The 21281-nt window shown below is 52.5% G+C and overlaps 1 protein-coding gene across 1 annotated transcript in view; it reads right to left on the bottom strand.

Annotated features, from left to right (window-relative positions):
* Positions 1-20445, bottom strand: part of LOC144676067 (uncharacterized) — a gene marked incomplete at its 3' end in the record, with an annotated part of 75846 nt that extends 55401 nt beyond the window's left edge. The window contains exons 1-2 of the mRNA XM_078536580.1: positions 20328-20445; positions 10101-10173 (exon numbers count right to left, since the gene is read on the bottom strand). Of these exons, the coding sequence (XP_078392706.1) occupies positions 10101-10173; positions 20328-20376 (122 nt within the window). The remainder of the gene's footprint in view (positions 1-10100; positions 10174-20327) is intronic.
* Positions 20446-21281: the final 836 nt, after the last annotated feature.

Below are 21281 nucleotides of genomic sequence, written 5' to 3'. Positions count from 1 at the left end.
GCTGAGTTTTTCTAGGTAATTCTGTTTTTGTTCTACATTGTCTTACCTCAGTAAGAATGACTCAATGTATCTGTGCTCTGTCCAATGTGTGACTCAGGCACATCCACCAAGAAGGTCCCAATTCCAAGAGTGCAATTAACCTCAGTGCCATTGAGGTGAAGAGGCATCAAGTGTTTGCAGCCACCTTCAGCCAGAAGTGCCAAGTGGATGATCTATCTCGGTCTCCTCCGGAGGTCCCCAGCATCACAGATGCCAGTCTTCAGCCAATTTGATTCACTCCACGTGATATCATGAAACAGCTAAAGGCACTGGATATTGCAAAGGCTATGGGCCATGATAACATACCAGCAATAGTACTGAAGACTTGTGCTCCAGAACTTGCCGCATCCCTAGCCAAGCTGTTCCAGTACATCTACAACACTGGCATCTACCCGGCTATGTGGAAAATTGCCCAGGTATGTCCTGTACACAAAAAGCAGGACAAATCCAACCCAGCCAATTACCGCCCCATCAGTCTGCTCTCCATCATTCACTCTCCCCATCATCGACGCACAGTAGCAGCAGTGTATACCATCTACAAGATGCACAGCAGCAACTCGCCAAGTCTCCTTAGACAGCACCTTCCAAACCCACAACCATTACTATCTAGAAGGACAAGGGCAGCAGACACATGGGAACCACCACCACTTGGAAGTTCCCCTCCAAGCAACACACCATCCTGACTTGGAAATATATCGCCATTCCTTCACTGTCACTGGGTCAAAATCCTGGAACTCCCTCCCTAACAGCACAGTGGGTGTACCTACACCACATGGACTGCAGCGGTTCAAGAAGGCAGCTCACCAACACCTTCTCAAGGGCAATTAGGGATGGGCAATAAATGCTGGCCCAGCCAGTGAAGCCCACATCCCGTGAATGAATAAAAAAAAGACCGAATGCATCGGTTCAAATATGCTGGGTGAAGCACATGGATCTCTTACCCTAGTTAGAGCCAATGTGGTAGCAAGGGATAAGTGAGTGTCATCAGTGTTCCCTCTGATTTTCCTTTAGTTAGACATGGCTGGCTCACCGCACTGCGCAATGCCTTCAAAGCCACCGTATGGCTGTGCAGGCATGGATCTTAAAGGGAAAGTCACTTGTGCATGGCCTTTTATTCCCCACATGGCACATTCCTGATTGCTACATGGCTGCGCCACTGCACAACGTAGAAGGAACAATTGGCTGCAATTCTGAGTTATCTCCGGCACCCGGTCCAGCACAATCCAACAAAACTGTCCATAATAGCTCCTGATCCACTCACACTTGTGCATTGGCTCTCGGACTCTGAGACTGACTGTATGTCCCAGTAATAACTGCTGAATGTCTGACAGAATCTCTCACACAACGGAAGTTGCAAGGAAACAATAGGAGCTGAGGCTCTAAAGGACAGCAGCTTGTTGGTAAAATACAGGCCCAACTCTAGCCCACAGGCCCAATCCCAGCCCACAGGCCAAATCCCAGCCCACAGGCCCAACCCTGGCCCACAGGCCCAACCCTGGCCCACAGTCCAACCCCAGACCCCAGGCCAAACCCTACCCACAGGCAAAGCTCCAACCCACAGGCCCAACCAAGCCCAGAAGCCCAAACCCTGCTCACAGGCCCAACCCCAGCCCCCAGGTCCAAACCCCAGCCCCCAGGCCCAACCCCAGCCTCAAGGCATAACCCCAGTCCCCAGGTCCTGGTTCCAGCCCCCAGGCCCAGCTCCAGTCCCCAGGCCAATCCCCAGACTCAGGCCCAAGCCCAGCCCCCAGTCCAAATCCCTGCCCCCAGGCCCAGCTGCAGCCCCATGCCCCAGCTCCAACCCCGTGCCCTAGCTCCAACCCACAGGCCCAGCCCCAGGTCTCAGGTCCAGCTACAGCCCATAGACCCAGCTCCAGTCCCCAGGCCAAACCCAGACTCAGGCCAAACCCCAGCCCCATGCCCCAGCTCCAGCCCACAGGCCCAGCTCCAGCTCCCAGGCCCAGTTCCAGCCTCCCAAGCACAGCTCCAGTACTCCAAGCCAAGATCTAGCCCCCAGGCCCCAGACCCAGCTCCAGTCTGCAGGCCCAACTTCAGCCCCCAGATGCAGCTCCAGTCCGCAGGCCAAAACCCAGCCCTCAGGCCCAGCCCCAGCCACCAGGCCTAGCTCCAGTCCCCAGGCCAAACACCAGCCCCCAGGCCCAGTCCCACCTCCCTGGCCCAGCTCCAGCCCCCAGGCCAAACCCCAGTCCCCAGACCCAGCTCCAGTCCCCAGGCCCAGCTCTGACCCTAGGCCCAGCTCCAGCCCCCAGGCTTCAGGCCCAGCTCCAGCCCCCAGGCTTCAGGCCCAGCTCCAGCCCATAGGCCCAGCTCCAGCCCCCAGGCCTCAGGCCCAGCTCCAGACCCCAGGCCAAACCCAGACTCAGGACAAACCCGAGCCCCCAGGCCCAGCTGCAGCCCCATGCCCCAGCTCCAGTCCACAAACCCAGCTCCAGTCCCCAGACCCCAGGTCTAACCCCAGGCCCCAGATCCATCCCCAGCCCCGGGGCCCAGCTCCAGCCCCCCAGGCCTAGCTCCAACTCCCACGTCCAGCTCCATTGCCTAGCTCCAACCTCCAGGCCCAACCTCAGCCCCTTGCATTTATATAGCCCCTGTAATGTAATAAAACATCCCAAGGTGCTTCACGGAGCAATTATAAATTGAAATTTGAGACCAAGCCGTAAAAGGAAATATTCAGGCAGAGGAGCAAAAGCTCAATCAAACAGGTTGGTATTAAGTTACACCTTTAAGGGGGGGAGACAGAGGTGGAGAGGTTTAGGGAAGGAAGGGCTTAGGGCCCAGGCAGCTGAAGACATGGCCAATAATGGTGGAGTGATTAAAATCAGGGAAACGCAAAACATCAGAATGAGAGGAGCGGAGAGGTTCTGGGGATGGAAGAGATACCAGAGAGAGGAAGAGGTGAGGCTTGGAGGGATTTGAGAACAAAGATGAGAATTTTAAACTTGAGGTGTTGCGGAATTGGGAGCTAGTGTAGGGCAGCGAGCACAGGGGTGATGATTTAGAATGATACAGCTAGGAGGAGGCCATTCAGCCCATCATGCCTGTGGCAGCTCTTTTAAAGATCTATCCAATCAGGCCCCACACCCCTGCTCTTACCCCAAAGCCCTGCAATTTTCTCCTTTTCAAGTATTTATCAGTCTACTCTCAATCATCAGTAAAGTGATGGAAATTGTCATCAACAGTGCTATCAAGCGGCACTTACTCAGTAATAACCTGCTCACTGTCACTCAGTTTGGGTTCTGCCAGAACCACTCAGCTCTTTACTCCATTACAGCCTTGGTTCAAACATGGACAAAAGAACAGAATTCCTGAGGTGAGGTGAGAGTGACTGCCCTTGACATCAAGGCAGCATTTGACCGAGTGTGGCATCAAGGAGCCCCAGCAAAACTGGAGTCAATGGAAATCAGAGGGAAAACTCTTCACTTGCTGGAGTCATACCTAGCACAAAGGAAGATGGTTGTGGTTGTTGGAGGTCAGTCATCTCAGTTCCAGGACATCACTGCAGGAGTTCCTCAGGGTAGTGTCCTAGGCCCAACCATCTTCAGCTGCTTCATCAATGACTTTCCTTCCATCATAAGGTCAGAAGTGGGGATGTTCGCTGATGATTGCACAATGTTCAGCACCATTCACAACTCCTCAGATACTGAAGCAGTCCATGTCCATATGCAGCAAGACCTGGACAATATCCAGGCCTCGGCTGACAAGTAACACTCATGCCACACAAGTGCCAGGCAGTGACCATCTCCAACAAGAGAGAATCCAACCATCGCCCCTTAATATTCAATGGCATTACCATCACTGAATCCCCCACTATCAACATCCTGGGGGTTACCATTGACCAGAAACTGAACTGGACTAGCCATAGAAATACTACAGCTAAAGGAGCAGGTCAGAGGCTGGGAATCCTGCGGCGAGTAACTCACCTCCTGACTCCCCAAAACCCGTTCACCATCTACAAGGCACAAGTCAGGAGTGTGATGGGATACTCCCCATTTGCCTGGATGAGTGCAGCTCCCACAACACTCAAGAAGCTCGACACCATCCAGGACAAAGCAGCCCCGCTTGATTGATACCCCTTCCTCAAACGTTCACTCCCTCCATCATCGACACACAGTAGCAGCAGTGTGTACCATCTACAAGATGCACTGCAGGAATTCACCAAGGCTCCTTAGACAGCACCTTCCAAACCTATGACCACTACCATCTAGATGGACAAGGGCAGCAGGCACATGGGAACACCAACACCTGGGAGTTCCCCTCCAAACCACTCGCCATCCTGACTTGGAAATATATCACTGTTCCTTCACTGTCACTGGGTCAAAATCCTGGAACTCCCTCCCTAACAGCACTGTGGGTGTACCTACACCACATGGACTGCGGTGGTTCAAGAAGGCAGCTCACCACCACCTTCTCAAGGGCAACTAGAGATGGGCAATAAATGCTGGCCTAGCCAGCGAAGCCCACATCTACAAACAAATACACTTATAAAAATCTAATTACATTTAGAAAATTCCTATTAAATCTGCTTCCACCGCCCTTTCAGGCAGCGCCTTCCAGATCACAACACCTTGTGTAAAAAAAATTATCTCCCCATCTGGATCTTTTGCCAATTACCTTCAATCTGTGTCCCTCTGGTTACTGATCCTCCTGCCACTGGAAACAGTTTCTCCTTATTCACTATCAAAACCCTTCCTGATTTTGAATGCCTCAGTTAAATCTCCCCCTTAGCCTTCTCTAAACAATCCCAGCTTCTCCAGTCTGTCCACATTAACTGAAGTCTCTCATCTTTGGAATCATTCGAGTGAATCTCCTCCACACCCTCTCCAAGGCCTTGATGTTGTTCCAAAGTTGTGGAGCCCAGAGTTCGATCTCTTCTCGCGGAGTCTGCACACGACCAGCCAACACAGCCGAGAGGCGGTGCTGTATTCAGCAACCCTCAACTGCTGTCAACTTGTCCCCACTCTCTCTCTCACTCTCACTCTCACTCTCTCTCACTCTCTCTCACTCTCTCCACCTCTGTCTCCTCCTTTAAAACACTCCTTAAAACCGACCTCTTTAACCAAGCTTTTGGTCACTTGTCTTTTAATATCATGAGGTTCAGCGTCAAATTTTGTTTGATAATCGCTCTTGTGAAGCGCCTTGGGATGTTCTAATACATAAAGGTGCTATATGAATGCAATTTTTGTCATAGAAAGGTAGGAAAATGAAAAGGCAATTCAGCCCCTTGAGCTTGTTCTGTCATTTAACTAGATCACAACTGATCCAAGTTTAAACTTGTGGAGTTAAAGGTATTACATGTTAGGGAACCAAGGCTGGTAGATGGTGAAGGATGTGTATAAATGACAGGCTGGCAGCAGGTTTGACCCCCCCACCACTGCCCTTTCCCCATTCTGTGGAGTTGTGAGTTTTTACTGCACCCGTGGGGGAAAGACAGAGTGAGAAGGAGAGAGACAGAGAGAGAGTGGCAGACACAGAGAGAGAGAGAGAGAGAGGCAGAGACACAAGGAGAGAGAGAGGCAGAGGGAGGCAAACTGACAGAAACAAAGAGAGCGAGTAATGGAGAGAAAAAGAGACCCCGAAAGACAGAGAGATGGAGAGAGACAGAGAGAGAGAGAGGGACAGGGAGAAAGAGGGTCAGGGAGAGAGAGTTGGACAGGCAGAGAGGGGAACAGAGAGAGAGAGGCAGACAGACAGACAGTGAAACAGACAGGGAGAGACACAGAGAGACAGTGAGTGAGATAGAGAGAGAGAGAAGAGAGAGAGGGGTGTAGAGAGAGGGAGGCAGAGAGACGGAGAGTGAGAAAGAGAGAGAGAGTCAGAGACAGACAGAGAGACAGAGAGAGAGGGACAGAGAGAGAGAGAGTGACGGCGAGAGAGACAAAGGGAGAGAGAGAGATGGAGTGAGACATAGGGAGGGACAGAGGGAGAGAGAGATGGCGAGAGAGACAGAGGGAGCGAGACAGAGGGAGGGACAGAGAGAGACAGACACGGCGAGAGAGACAGAAGGAGCGAGACAGAGGGAGGGACAGAGAGAGAGAGAGACGGCGAGAGAGACAGAGGGAGCGAGACAGAGGGAGGGACAGACAGAGAGAGAGAGAGAGACAGCGGGAGAGACAGAGGGAGCGAGACAGAGGGAGCGAGACAGAAGGACAGAGTTATCTTCACAGTGAAGACTAACTTACCGACACTCTCTCAACATTTATTTCATTGCATTTTCTAATTGGGAGTGGGGATTTGGATTGGGTTGGGTCTGGGCCTAGGTTACACACAATGAGGACATTGTGGAACCCAGGGAGACAGATTGAAATAAGGGCCATACGCCAAGTTGCTTCACTGCATAATCCCACTTGTCGGTAAACCGAATCTCAGGACGCCTGGAGTTGGAACCTCATAAAACATTATTTTTCTCCCTCTGTGGTGAGGAAGCTTTTCTCTCCTTCAAGAAGAATACCCCCACCTTCCTAATTTCACTTTGGAGGGTGGGGGTGGCGAAGGGAAAAAAAAGGATGAAGTTAATTAGAATGTGTGTCCATCTGCGCTGGCATTGTAACCCAGCGAGGAGCAGTCAAAGCAAGTGAGACGTGCCCTGACGGCCTCAGACGCGATGATTAGTCACACAGCATTAATCTGAGGTCTAACAATAGACCCCAAAGTCCAACCGAACTCCAGCTGTCAGCCAGTGAAAGAATGAGAGAAAAACAGATTTAAAGATTGAAGCGTTGGGGGGGCAGGCAGGCTCTACTGAGTAGCGTGGCTTGGCTTTCACTCATTGTAAGAGGTGCTCGGGGACTTTGTCTGGTAATTGCTTATGGGCCCTGGATTTGGGGCGTGAGGGAGGGAGAGGGAGGGGGTGTGTATGTGTGTGTGTGTGTGTGTGGAATAGGTTGGACATGAAACAGTGAGTGACACAATATGTGATCCTTACAGTCAACAGATGGCACAAACCTGCCTTGGGGGGGGGGAAATAGGAATCTAAATGTTTGTGGATCCACAAGTGTTGTTTACTTTTGACAATTCATCCTCGAATCAATTCAATTCCTAGGCACAGAGTGTTGCTCCTCCACTCCCCCTCTTCTCCCCTCCCCGTGTCGCTTTCACCCTGGTCAAAGGGAAGATGCACATTTTTTTAATCTTACACAGAATGCTCCAGCAAAGAAACAGGCCATTCAGCCCATCTGATCCATGCTGTTGTTTCTGCTCCACCCGAGCCTCCTCCAAATCTCTCCTCCTCTCCCCCCATCACCATATTCTTCTATTCTTTCATCCCTTGCGTGTCTATTCAGCTTCCCCTTAAATGTATCCATACTATTCACCTCAACCACTCCCTATGGGAGCGGGTTCCACATTCACACCACTCTCCGGGTAAAGACGTTTCTCCTGGATTCCCGATTGGATTTATTACTGACTCTCTTATATTGATGACCCTCTAGTTTTGTGGAAACATCTTCTCCATGTTTCACTTATCAAAACACTTTGCTATTTTAAAGATTTCTATCGTGTCATCCATCACCTTTCCCTTTTGTCTCTGTCATTCGCTCAGCATTGGCGAATACACTGGGCACTGCTTGGGATTTCCATTAACATAGTGCTGCGATTGTGTCGTGGTTCTAGCGCTGGACTAATCCTATCACAGGATTCCCACCGCAGGCAGTTTGAGAATTTGAATTCAGATTTTTTAACTGTCGGAAATAAAAATCTGGAATCAGTAAAAGTGATTGAGTAACGACCAGAGAGCCATAAAACCCCACGTGGGTCACCAATGCCCTTTAGGGAAGGAAACAAATTAATCTGGGTCAGAAGCAAGCATCTCTTACAACCAGCGAGTCGAAAGGTACATAACACAACCCACCCGCCCAGCTCCGCCCCCCCCCACTCCACCGCCCACCCAACTCCACCACCCAGACCAGCTCCGCCACCTGCCCAACTCCGCCACCCAGACCAGCTCCGCCACCTGCCCAACTCCGCCACCCCCCCACTCCGCTACCCAGACCAGCTCCACCGCCCAGACCAACCCCGCCGCCCAGACCAACCCCGCCGCCCTGACCAACCCCACCGTCCAAGACCAACCCCGCCGTCCAAGACCAACCCTGCCGTCCAGACCAACCCCGCCGGCAAAGACCAACCCCGCCGTCCAAGACCAACCCCGCCGTCCAGACCAACCCCGCCACCCAGACCAACCCCGCCACCCACCCAGCTCCGCCGCCCAGACCAACCCCGCCACCCAGACCAACCCCGCCACCCAGACCAACCCTGCCACCCATCCAGCTCCGCCGCCCAGACCAACCCCGCTGTCCAGACCAACCCCGCCACCCACCCAGCTCCGCCGCCCAGACCAACCCCGCCGCCTAGACCAACCCTGCCGCCTAGACCAACCCCGCTGTCCAGACCAACCCCGCCGCCTAGACCAACCCCGCTGTCCAGACCAACCCCGCCGCCCAGACCAACCCTGCCGCCCACCCAGCTCCGCCGCCCAGACCAACCCCGCCACCCACCCAGCTCCGCCGCCCAGACCAACCCCGCCGCCTAGACCAACCCCACCGCCTAGACCAACCCCGCTGTCCAGACCAACCCCGCCGCCCAGACCAACCCCGCCACCCACCCAGCTCCACCGCCCAGACCAACCCCGCCGCCCAGACCAACCCCGCCACCCAGACCAACCCTGCTGTCCAGACCAACCCCGCCACCCACCCAACCGCCTAGACCAACCCCGCCGCCTAGACCAACCCCGCCACCCAGACCAACCCCGCCACCCGTCCTACTCCGCCACCCCCCCTACTCCGCCACCCCCCTACTCCGCCACCCCCCCTACTCTGCCACCCCCCCTACTCTGCCACCCCCCCACTCCGCCACCCCCCCCACTCCGCCACCCCCCCACTCCGCCACCCCCCCACTCCGCCACCCCCCCACTCCGCCACCCCCCCCACTCCGCCACCCCCCCCCACTCCGCCACCCCCCCACTCCGCCACCCAGACCAGCTCCGCTACCCAGACCAGCTCCGCCGCCCGCCCAACCCTGCCACCCGCCCAACTCCATCACCCAGACCAACTCCGCTACCCAGACCAGCTCCGCTACCCAGACCAACTCCACTACCCAGACCAGCTCAGCTACTCGGCCAACATCATAACCTACCCAACAAAACCAACCGCTCCAATAGCCTTCATAGCATCACAGCACAGAAGGAGACCTTTGGCTCATCACACCTCTACTAGCTCTTCCAAAGGAGCTCTCTACCTGCCCCTCCTGCCACTGTCTGTTCCTAGATCCTTTTATATTCTTCCTTTACAAATCCATAACCAATCCCTATTTAAAGAGAGATGCCACATTTCCCATTACCCTCAGGGAGGGCAGTTAGAAAAAAATAAACTTATGTTAAATTAAACTAAAATAACTTGTCGTCATTACTGGATTCTGCAATTGGTGTCAGTGCATCTGAGTTATAAACTAAAGATAAACCTGCCAGGGCTCCTGCATCACAATGGAGTCCAGGGACCCTGCTATAACATGCTTATGTTTGCCTCTGTGTGTGCATACGTGTGTCTGTACATACATGTAAACAACAGTAGCTGATATGATCTGCTGTGATGCCCCATGAAGTTGAATATCAAAGCAGTATTTACGCTCTAGGCTGTCACCTGACAGGGGTGGCACGTGGGTGCCTGGAAACAGTGGAGCTACAGCCGTGTGTTAGCCAGCACACTGAAGGCAGGCTGAGAGGCTTGAGGAATGGGGGTGATGGAAGGCGAGAGGCGGTGGGAGAAGAACAGAGGGGATGGGGGGAGGAATGGAGGGGAGGGGAGGAGAAGAAGAAAGGAGAGGAGGGGAGGGGCGCAGAGGCGAGCCAAGAGAGGATGGTAGGGGAGGGGAAACGGACAGAGGAGGGCAGCGAGTAAAGGGGAGAGGATGTGAGGGGAGAACATGAGAGGGGAAGAGAGAGGGAAGAAGGGAAAGAGATGTGGGAAGGGATGGAAAAACACAAATCACAGGATAGAGAGCAGTAAGAGCAGGGCGATGTGCATATCTACAAATTTACAACTCTTACTTACAGGCAAACCTCGGTACCATTGGGATTCCTGTTACATCGACCTCCATTGGAGCAGGGGATATAACACCTCAAACCTGAGAGAAAGAGAGAGAGAGAGAATCAGCAGCTGGTAACTCACTGCACCGAGCGATTCACATTCCTTCCAAACCCAAGGGTCCCTTTTAATTAGACCCCACCCACGCACTCAGCGGGTGAAATCAGTACAACACCTGTCCGATCAGACAGAAAAACCCTTCCACTCACAATGTCTGTACTTCAAAGTAATTTATACCAATGGGATGTCTCAGGTGATGTAAACACTTGGTTTTAATCCACATACACTGACTCTCACTGGGTTACGGGTTCCACAAACACTGACTCTCACTAGGTTACGCGTCCCACACACACTGACTCTCACTGAGGTACAGGTCCCACACACACTGACTCTCACTGGGGTACGTGTCCCACACACACACTGACTCTCACTGGGGTACGGGTCCCACACACACTGACTCTCACTGGGGTACGGGTCCCACACACACTGACTCTCACTGGGGTACGCGTCCCACACACACTGACTCTCACTGAGGTACAGGTCCCACACACACTGACTCTCACTGGGGTACGTGTCCCACACACACACTGACTCTCACTGGGGTACAGGACCCAAACACACACTGACTCTCACTGGGGTATGGGTCCCACACACACTGACTCTCACTGGGGTACGCGTCCCACACACACTGACTCTCACTGGGGTACGGGTCCCACACACACTGACTCTCACTGGGCTATGGGTCCCACACACACTGACTCTCACTGGGGTACGGGTCCCACACACACTGACTCTCACTGGGCTATGGGTCCCACACTCACTGACTCTCAATGGGGTGTGGGTTCTGCAAGAGATGAGACAGAATAATACTTTTTTTTTAAAAACAGGAAAAAAAGTTCTTTGGCTATTTAACAAAGTTTTTAAAATGTGAGCTTTAATCATCCAATTGCCAATTCTGCTGGTGTAGATGTCTCTGATGATTATAGATTCTGTTCGGGACTGAACACAGCCTGTGCGTTCAACTAGTGTAGGTGCCAAGTCTGGGCTGTGTATGAAGTGTTCAGCATTGCCCTTGAAAAGCCGAGAGTTTACTAACACTGCCTGTGCCCTGTGCGTGGGAACAGGTAACAGCTGTGCAGCAGGGTTCTGTACTCCGAACAAAGCAAAGAGAGAGAGAGAGAGAGAGAGGGCAATCATCGTGACACAATCTCTGCTGCTGCTCAGCAAGATCCTGCACTCTGGGCTCCTGGCACAGGATTCATCGAGCTGGTCACCCCCAGCATCACCATTCACTGCTCGGAACTGCCCAACACCCGATGTGTGTCCATTTCCAAACCTGTCGCCTCGCAAAACAGAGAGAAGGCCAGAGGGAAAGCAGCCACCAGCTCTGCCTCTTGCACAAGAGAGCGGCTGCTGGCTGCACTCGCTCAGGCTTCACCATGCAGTTTCTATCAGTGGGGATCTACACATTACAAGTCCCCCGTTCCCTCCCCCCAGTAAATCCAATCAGAATCCAGGAGGAATCTTGGGGATTGCTGAGCGCGTCTTGGAGATAAAGGAGGAGGCTGATGGGTGACCTGATAGAGGTCTTTCCAATTATGAAAAGGTTTAATAGAGTCGACATAAAGAAGATGTTTCCATTTGTGGAGGGCACCAGAACTAATATAAGGTAGTCACTAATAAATCCAATCGGGAACTCAGGGAAAACTTCTTTACCCAAAGAATGGTGAGAATGTGGAACTCGCTCCCACAGGGAGTGGTTGAGGTGAACAGTATAGATACATTTAAGGGGGAAGCTGGATAAAGACTTGAGGGAGAAAGGAGTAGAAGGATATGGTGATAGAATGAGATGAAGAGTGGGCGGGGGGAGGCTCGTGTGGAGCAGAAACACCAGCACCAACAAGATGGGCCGAATGTTTCTGTGCTGTGCACAAGGTGATTCTCTGTGATCCACATTGCGCCAATTGGAATATCCCAAAATCCCTCACAACCTAGGGATGAAACTGAGAAGGAGGATTTTTATTTATTTACTGTGAGGATGTAGGTATCATTGGCAAGGCTGAGATTTACTACCCATCCCCAGGTACCCTGAGGAGGTGATGGTGAGCTGGCTTTCAAAGCGCTGATAGTGTGCTTGATACAAACTGAGTGACTACTTCAGGGGGCAGTTAAGAGTCAATCGCTTCAGAGTGGGACTGGAGTCACCTATAGACCCAGACCGGGTAAGGACAGCAGGTTTCCTGCCCTAAAGGACATTGATTAAACCTTTGGGTTTTTAAGAAAATTCGACAGTTTTTCATGGTCACTTTTATGGAGTCCAGATTTTATTTATTTTTTTCGACTGAAATTAAATTCTGACACAGTCCCTGATGGGATTCAACCTCACACTCACATTATTAATCCGTGAGTCTTACTCAAGGAGAATGCATCGGAAAAATCATCCCAGGAACCCGGGTCTCCCTACACCTACATTCTGAAGCCAGGCAAACTAACGTTTCTTTGTCCGAGAAGGGACTCAGGCAGACCAGGACCCGACTGACAGCAGGTCACAACTACAACAACGATGTACAAATCTATTTATCTTAGCAAAGGATTTAATTTTGACTTTTGTGGGGGTGTTAATCAGTTTCCATTATTTGTGGAGCCTGGAATATTTTCTAATAATCACTAAGGATGTAATTTCTTGGTAAATGAGAGATAACTCCTTTGATAACTCCCACACATCAGCAAACATGCCTTTCGATACTGATAAGCATATGGAGAGACAGGATGGGAGGGAGAATGGTTTAGACCTGGCTCTGCTCCCCTTGTTCCCATCCCCCCCCTGCTCCTCGCCCACACCATCACCCATCAGCCACTTCTCCTCATCTCTCCCTCTGCTCCTCTCCCTATCTGATTCTCCCTTATCACCATCAGCGGTGCAGCTATCATGTCACCTCTCCTTCGTGCCAAATCCTCCTCTTCTGAGCTCTCTGTGCTTATCTTTTGCCAGCTCGATAAACCACTTCTCCCCAGTATTGTTTGTTGTCACGCAGTCAGACAGATGGACACATAGAGACAGACAGAGACACAGACACACTTTCCAGACTGTGACTCATTGGTGATCAGACCAATTGGAAAAAGCACTGAGGGTAGCAAGGGCACAGAATATACTCTGGGTGAGGGACTTCAATGTCCATCACCAAGAGTGGCTCGGTAGAACATAAGAACATAAGAAATAGAAACAGGAGTAGACCATTCAGCCCCTCGAGCCTGCTCTGCCATTCAATAAGTTCATGGCTGATCTTCTTGTGTTTTGATTTCTGCATTCCCATCTAACCCCGATAACCTTTGATTCCCTTGTCTAACAAGAATCTATCTACTTCTGCCTTAAAAATATTCAATGACCCCACCTCCACCACCTTCTGAGGCAGGGAATTCCAAAGTCGTACCACACTCTGAGAGAAAAAAATTCTCCTCATCTCTGTCCTAAAAGGGCAACCCCTAATTTTAAAACAGTAGCACCACTACTGACCGAGCTGGCCGAATCCTAAATGACATAGCTGCTAGGCTGGGTCTGCGGCAGGCGGTGAGGGAACCAACAAGAGGTAAAAACATACTTGACCTCATCTTAAACTGTCTGCCGCAGGGGCATCTGTCCATAACAGTATCGGTAGGAGTGACCACCGCACAGTCATTGTGGAGATGAAGTCCTGCCTTCACATTGTATGGTACTACCACCGTGCTAAATGGGATAGATTTCAAACAGATCTAGCAACTCAAGACTGGCCATCCATGAGGCACTGTGGGCCATCAGCAGAATTGTACTCAACCACAATCTGTAACCTCATGGCCGTCAGATCCCCCACTCTACCATTAGCATCAAGCCAGGAGATCAACCCTGGTTCAATGAAGAGTGCAGGAGGGCATGCCAGGAGCAGCACCAGGCATACCTAAAAATGAGGTGTCAACCTGGTGAAGCTACAGCACAGGATTACTTGTGTGCCAAACAATGTAAGCAGCAAGTGATAGACAGAGCTAAGAGATTCCACAACCAACAGATCAGATCTGAGCTCTGCAGTCCTGCCACATCCAGTCGTGAACAGTGGTGGACAATTAACCTACAGGAGGAGGAAGCTCCACATATCGTCAAGGGTGTAGGAGCCCAGCACATCAGTTAAAAAGACAAGGTTGAAACATTTGCTACAATCTTCAGCCAGAAGTGCTGAGTGGATAATCCATCTCGGCCTCCTCCGGAGGTCCCCAGCATCTCAGATGCCAGTCTTCAGCCAATTCGATTCACTTCACGTGATATCAAGAAATGGCTGAAGGCACTGGATACTGCAAAGGTTATGGGCCCTGACAATATTCCAGCAATAGTACTGAAGACTTGTGCTCCAGAACTTGCCGCACCCCTAGCTAAGCTGTTCCAGTACAGCTACAACACTGGCATCTACCCAGCTATGTGGAAAACTGACCAAGTATGTCCTGGACACAAAAAGCAGGACAAATCCAACCTAGCCAATTACCACCCCATCAGTCTACTCTCAAGCAGTAAAGTGATGGAAGGGGTTGTCGACAGTGTTATCAAGCGGCACTTGCTTAGCAATAACCTGCTCACTGATGCTCAGTTTGGGTCCCGTCAAGGTCACTCAGCTCCTGACCTCATTACAGCCTTGGTCCAAACATGGACAAAACAGTTGAACTCCAGAGGTGAGGTGAGAGCGACTCCCTTGACATCAAGATAGCATTTGACCGAGTGTGGCATCAAGGAGCCCTAGCAAAACTGGAGTCAATGGAAATCAGGGGGAAAACTTTTCACTTGTTGGAGTCATACCTAGCACAAAGGAAGATGGCTGTGGTAGTTGGAGGTCAATCATCTTAGCTCCAGGACATCACTGCAGGAGTTCCTCAGGGTAGTGTCCTCGGCCCAACCATCTTCAGCTGCTTCATCAATGACCTTCCTTCCATCATAAGATCAGAAGTGGGGATGTTTGCTAATGATTGCACAATGTTCAGCACCATTCGCGACTCCTCAGATACTGAAGCAGTCCATGTCCAAATGCAGCAAGACCTGGGCAATATCCAGGCTTGGGCTGACAAGTGGCAAGTAACATTTACACTACACAACTGCAAGGCAATGATTACCTTCAACAAGAGAGAATCTAACCATTGCCCCATGATGTTCAATGGCATTACCATTGCTGAATCCCCCACTATCAACATCCTGGGGGTTACCATTGACCAGAAACTGAGCTGGACTAGCCATATAAATACTGTGGCTACAAGAGCAGGTCAGAGGCTGGGAATTCTGCGGAGAGTAACTCCCCTCCTGACTCCCCATAGCCTGTCCACCATCTACAAGGCACAAGTCAGGAGTGTGATGGAATACTCTCCACTTGCCTGGATGAGTGCAGCTCCCACAACACTCAAGAAGCTTGAGACCATCCAGGACAAAGCAGCCCGCTTGATAGCAAGCCCATCCACCACCTTCAACATTCACTCCCTCCGCCACTGACGCACAGTGGCAGCAGTGTGTACCATCTACAAGATGCACTGCAGCAACTCACCAATGCTCCTTGGACAGCACCTTCCAAACCCATGACCACTACCATCTAGAAGGACAAGGGCAGCAGATAGATGAGAAAACCACCACCTGGAAGATCTCCTCCAAGCCACTCACCATCCTGACTTGGAAATATATCGCCGTTCCTTCACTGTCGCTGGGTCAAAATCCTGGAACTCCCTCCCTAACAGCACCGTGGATGTACCCACATCACAGAGACTGCAGCGGTTTGAGAAGGCAGCTCACCACCACCTTCTCAAGGGCAACTAGGGATGGGCAATAAATGCTGGGCAGTAAATGCTGGGCAATAAATGCTGGGCTTACCGCGTCCCATGAACAAATAAATCAAAAAACAGGCCATAGCTCATTGCTCTCTCCCTGACCCAAAGGCACTTTTAGGGTGATTTGTACCCTGACTGCTGCCCTGGGTGAGACTGGGTGTCTGGGACCAGGCCCCCTCCTGAGTTAGTGTGGAGGAGGCAGACAGTTTCAATACTCGCTGAATCAGTGAGAGGCTTTAACAGCATTTATCACATCTCTGAAGGTGATTAAACAGGAGACCACATGGAGAGATAATAGAGAATTGGACAGATCTGCCCACAGCTTAATCATTGAGACAGGAAAGGGAGGGTGAGGAGAAGCAATTGGCAAATGGAAATCTCAGAACACAGCAGCCCCAAAGGAGGGCAGGCAGAGCTGGCTCTTAATCACCAACTTTCGCATCCCCTGCTTGACTTCTTGCAGCATTAAACAGATAAAGAAAGTTTCAGAAAATCTATTTCTTTTTTTTTAAAAAAAGGCCTTGCACCAGGCCAGCATACCGACACCACGGACTGGTGATGATCAGCAAGTGTTGCTAGATAACGGTGTGGAGACTGACATGAGAGTGACACAGATTCCCACGTGACAGCTTTACAACCACAAGAAGGGAAAAAAAAAACCACACTCGCGTGCAAAGCAGAGACCAGAGTCAGACAGTGGTGGGCGACTCGGTGACACACACACACACACACACACACGTGAGAACAAGAACTGTAAAATATTGGGGGGGAGGACGCCACAGTGCAAGAAAATGCCAAGTGAGAGATTGCTGGCCACAAATATAAACAATTGTGCATTCCAGGCCGAGAGTGTAAAGTGGGTCAGGGGGTAGGGATAAAGCAAACCCGAGGGGGAAACTAGGGCAACACAACATCCCTCTGGGAGTAGGAAAACCCCCACCCATTGCCACCCCCCCTTCCCCCGCACACCCTCTTAAAGATAGCAACTTGCATTTATATATTGCCTTTAATGGAATAACACATCCCAAGGTGCTTCACAGGAATATTATTAAAAATTTAACACCAAACCACATAAGGAGGTATTAGGGACAGGTGACTATATGCTTGGTCAAAGAGCTGGGTTTTAAGGAGTATCTTAAAGGAGGTGGGGGGGAGAGAGAGAGAAAGTGAGGTGGAGAGGTTGAGGGAGGGAGTTCCAGAGTTTAGGGCCCAGGACAGAATTAGAGAAGTAGAGATTTTTGGAGGGTGTGGGGCTGGAGGGGGTTACAGAGATAGGGAGGGGGCAAGGCTAAGGAGGAATTTGAAAACAAGGTTGAGAATTTTCTAATTGAGGTGTTGCTGGGTCCCGGAGACGGTGTAGGTCAGCGAGCATAGGGGGAGACGGGTGAATGGTGTGATTTAGGACACGGGCTGCAGAGTTTTGGCTAGGCTGAAGTTTATGAAGATTGGAAGATGTGAAGCCAGCCCATCTAAAAACCCAAAGGTGTTCTAGAGTCGGGGGAATCCAAGGGTTTCAGTTCTGGAATCAGAGAAATGGGGAGGGTGGGGTTGTGTTCTAGAGTCGGGGGATGGGGGCGGGAGTGTGTGTGTGTGTGTGTGTGTGTGTTTGGGGGGGGGGGGGGGGGGGGGTGTTCTAGAGTCCAGGGGGCCCGGGGAGTTATCAAGGCTGTGTTCTAGAGTCCGGAGATCAGGGCCGTGTTCTAGAGTCCGGAGATCAGGGCCGTGTTCTAGAGTCTGGGGATTGGGGATTCTGACAAATTATATCAAAATGGTGAATTTCTCATCTCCCAGTGATTCGGACCCAGAAAAATCAGTGAAGCAGCATTCGGTTTGGAAAAGTCTCAACTTTCTCAACCTCAGCCAGAGAGAAATCTCTGTTCCCAGTCTCTCTCTCTCCCCTTCTGTCTCTCTCCCCACACCCAGTCTCTCTACCTCCCTCTCTCTCCCCAGTCTCTCTTCCCCCCAAAGTATCTCTCTCTCCCATCTCATCTCCCCAGTCTCTCTCCCCCAGCCTATCTCCCCCCCAAGTCACTGTTCCCCTCAATCCATCTACCCACCCCAGCCTCTCTTCCCCCGAGCCTGTCTCCCCGTCTCTCTCCCCAGTCTCTCCCCCCAGTCCATCTCCCCCTCAATCCATCTCCCCACCAATCCATCTCCCCCATAGTCTCTCTCCCCCGCAGCCTTACACCCTCCCAGTCTCTCTCCCTCCTGTCCATCTCCCCGCCAGTTTCTCTCCCCCTGTCTCTCCCCTCCAGTCTCCACCCCCAGTCCCTCTTCCCTTCCCAGTCCCTCTCCCCTTCCCAGTCCCTCTCCCCCTCTGAAGGAACCAGCACAGGTTCAGTATGTCACCAACATCCTCTCCGCACACACCCAGTGGAGAGAGGGTGAGTTGCTGGAGAGGGGGTGGGGGTGAGCTGCTGGGAGTAGAAATGAGCTGCTGGGGGATGGGGGTGAGTTGCTGGGGGGTGTGGGGGTGAGTTGTTGGGGGGGTGGGGATGAGTTGTTGGGGGGGTGGGGGTGAGTTGTTGGGGGGTGTGGGGGTGAGTTGTTGGGGGGGGTGGGGGTGAGTTGCTGGGTGTGGGGATTAGTTGTTGGGGGGGTTGGGGGTGAGTTGCTGGGTGTGGGGGTGAGTTGTTGTGAGGGGGTGGGGGTGTGTTGTTGTGGGGGTGAGTTGCTGGGGGGGTGGGAGTGAGTTGTTGGGGGGGTGGGAGTGAGTTGTTGGGGGGGTGGGGGTGAGTTGTTGGGTGGGGGTGAGTTGTTGGGGGGATGGGGGTGAGTTGTTGAGGGGGGTGGGGTGAATTGCTGGGGGGTGGGGGTGAGTTGGTGGGGGTGAGTTGCTGGGGGGGTGTGGGGGTGAGTTGTTGGGGGTGTGGGGGTGAGTTGTTGGGGGGGTGGGAGTGAGTTGCTGGGGGGATGGGGGTGAGTTGTTGGGGGGATGGGGGTGAGTTGTTTGGGGGGATGGGGGTGAGTTGCTGGGGGGTGGGGGTGAGTTCCTGGGGGGTGGGGATGAGTTGCTGGGGGGATGGGGGTGAGTTGTTTGGGGGGGATGGGGGTGAGTTGTTGGGGGGGTGGGGGTGAGTTCCTGGGGGGATGGGGGTGAGTTGTTGGGGGGGGGTGAGTTGTTGGGGGGGTGAGTTGTTGAGGGGGGGGTGAGTTGCTGGGGGTGGGGGTGAGTTGTTGGGGGGGTGAGTTGTTGGGGGGGTGAGTTGTTGGGGGGGTGGTGAGTTCCTGGGGGATGGGGATAAGTTGCTGGAGGGGGGGGGGGGTGAGTTGCTGGAGGGTGGGTGAGTTGTTGGTGGGGCAGGGGTGAGTTGTTGGGGGGGGGGTGAGTTGTTGGTGGGGCAGGGGCGAGTTGTTGGGGGGGGGTGAGTTGTTGGTGGGGCAGGGGCGAGTTGTTGGGGGGGGTGAGTTGTTGGTGGGGCAGGGGCGAGTTGTTGGGGGGGGTGAGTTGTTGGTGGGGCAGGGGCGAGTTGTTGGGGGGGGGTGAGTTGTTGATGGGGCAGGGGCGAGTTGTTGGGGGGGGGTGAGTTGTTGGTGGGGCAGGGGCGAGTTGTTGGGGGGGGGGTGAGTTGTTGGTGGGGCAGGGGCGAGTTGTTGGTGGGGGGGTGAGTTGTTGGTGGGGCAGGGGTGAGTTGTTGGGGGGGGGTGAGTTGTTGATGGGGCAGGGGCGAGTTGTTGGGGGGGGGAGTTGTTGGTGGGGCAGGGGCGAGTTGTTGGGGGGGGGGTGAGTTGTTGGTGGGGCAGGGGCGAGTTGTTGGTGGGGGGGTGAGTTGTTGGTGGGGCAGGGGCGAGTTGTTGGTGGGGGGGTGAGTTGTTGGTGGGGCAGGGGCGAGTTGTTGGGGGGGGTGAGTTGTTGGTGGGGCAGGGCGAGTTGTTGGGGGGGGCTGAGTTGTTGGTGGGGCAGGGGCGAGTTGTTGGGGGGGGCGAGTTGTTGGTGGGGGGGGCGAGTTGTTGGTGGGGGGGGGCGAGTTGTTGGTGGGGGGGGGCGAGTTCCTGGGGTGGTGGGGGTGGGAGTTAGAGCAATCGGAGAGAAGGATGAACGCTGGAAGGGGAGCAGTTTGCTGTGTGGTTGATGGGGAGGGAGTTGGGACAGGGTGAGGATGGGCTCCCTGAGCTCGGCTCTCCCTGACTGGCAGGACCTCAGGCACACGCTGCCACCTCCTCCATGTCCAACTCCGCTTCTGATCCGAAATTTCAACAAGTGGGCCGCTTAAAACTTTAAAAAAAACTCGACTCCCAGCAACGGATGAGTTTCGCACGAAGTCAGATTAAAACAAAGTTTGCCCCCTGTCTCTGGATCCTGTCTCCAGTGCCAGTTTGGAAGTGGAATCGCTCCGGAATCTACCTGCAGTTTGATGGGTTTCTTACCTGATAGCAGAGCAGGCAGTGAAATGAGACACAGACTCAGTACAAACATTCCTTCAGTCCCGTTTAAGAGAGATTCCTTCTTTTCTTTCAATTAACGAGTTATCCTTTCAGACAGATCATAGAAATCCACAGCTCGATCCCGAGAGGGGAGGTGGGGGGGGGGTGGGGATACAAATTGGAACCAAACGATAGATCCTTTCTTGCTTAAATAATCCTGTTGTGAAAGTGGGATTGTCTGAGAGAATGTGAGGGGGTGAGATTGCCGTCGCTAATTTCCAGTTTTGCGGGATTATAGATCCCCCACAGACAGAGATTGGGAACCTGCTCCGTCCCTGAAATCACATGCAGCTCGGTTTCTGCTTTAAGTTGCTTTTTTTTCTATTCCGCCTCTCAGGTCTCCGGGATCCTCTCCTCTCTCAAGCGTTGGAGGCTGAACTGAGGTTAGACAGAAAAAAAACTTTTCTCTCTCTCTCTCTCTGTGTGTGTGTCTGTGCCTCTGCTTCTCTCCCCCAAATGGGCGGGGATTTGATTCCAGATTTGCATAAAGCTGTACAGAAATCTTGGACACATCTCTCTGGCCAGGGGGTGGGTTGGGGTTGGGGAGGGTGTTGTTGAGGGTGCTGGGCAGATGGACCCGGGCTAATCAGATCCTGAACCCTCAGAACAACCTTTACTAAAATATTTCCCAGTCTGACTTTGATGAACTGAACAGCTCGACTTTAATTTCGTTTTAGGCTGACCACAGCTTTAAACTTTGCAAAAAAAACTTTTCACTGTTTATCGGATTCTTTATGGTTTCTGGAAATATTGTGAGTCAGGAACCGAGCATAAGCAGTTGGCATTTCTTGCCAGGCTAAATGTACCTGACTCCTTGTTACTGACGGGCTGTACTCCTCAAACTTTACTCCTTCAAGGATTTATCGATTTTTTTTTAACACCTACTCAGCCTCTCTC

This window comes from Cetorhinus maximus, unplaced genomic scaffold (genome assembly GCF_964194155.1).
Source record: "Cetorhinus maximus unplaced genomic scaffold, sCetMax3.hap1.1 HAP1_SCAFFOLD_1334, whole genome shotgun sequence".
In the NCBI taxonomy this organism is placed as follows: Eukaryota; Metazoa; Chordata; class Chondrichthyes; order Lamniformes; family Cetorhinidae; genus Cetorhinus; species Cetorhinus maximus.
The sequence above is the reverse complement of the archived record's forward strand: the minus strand, read 5'-3'. Positions and strand labels throughout refer to the sequence as shown.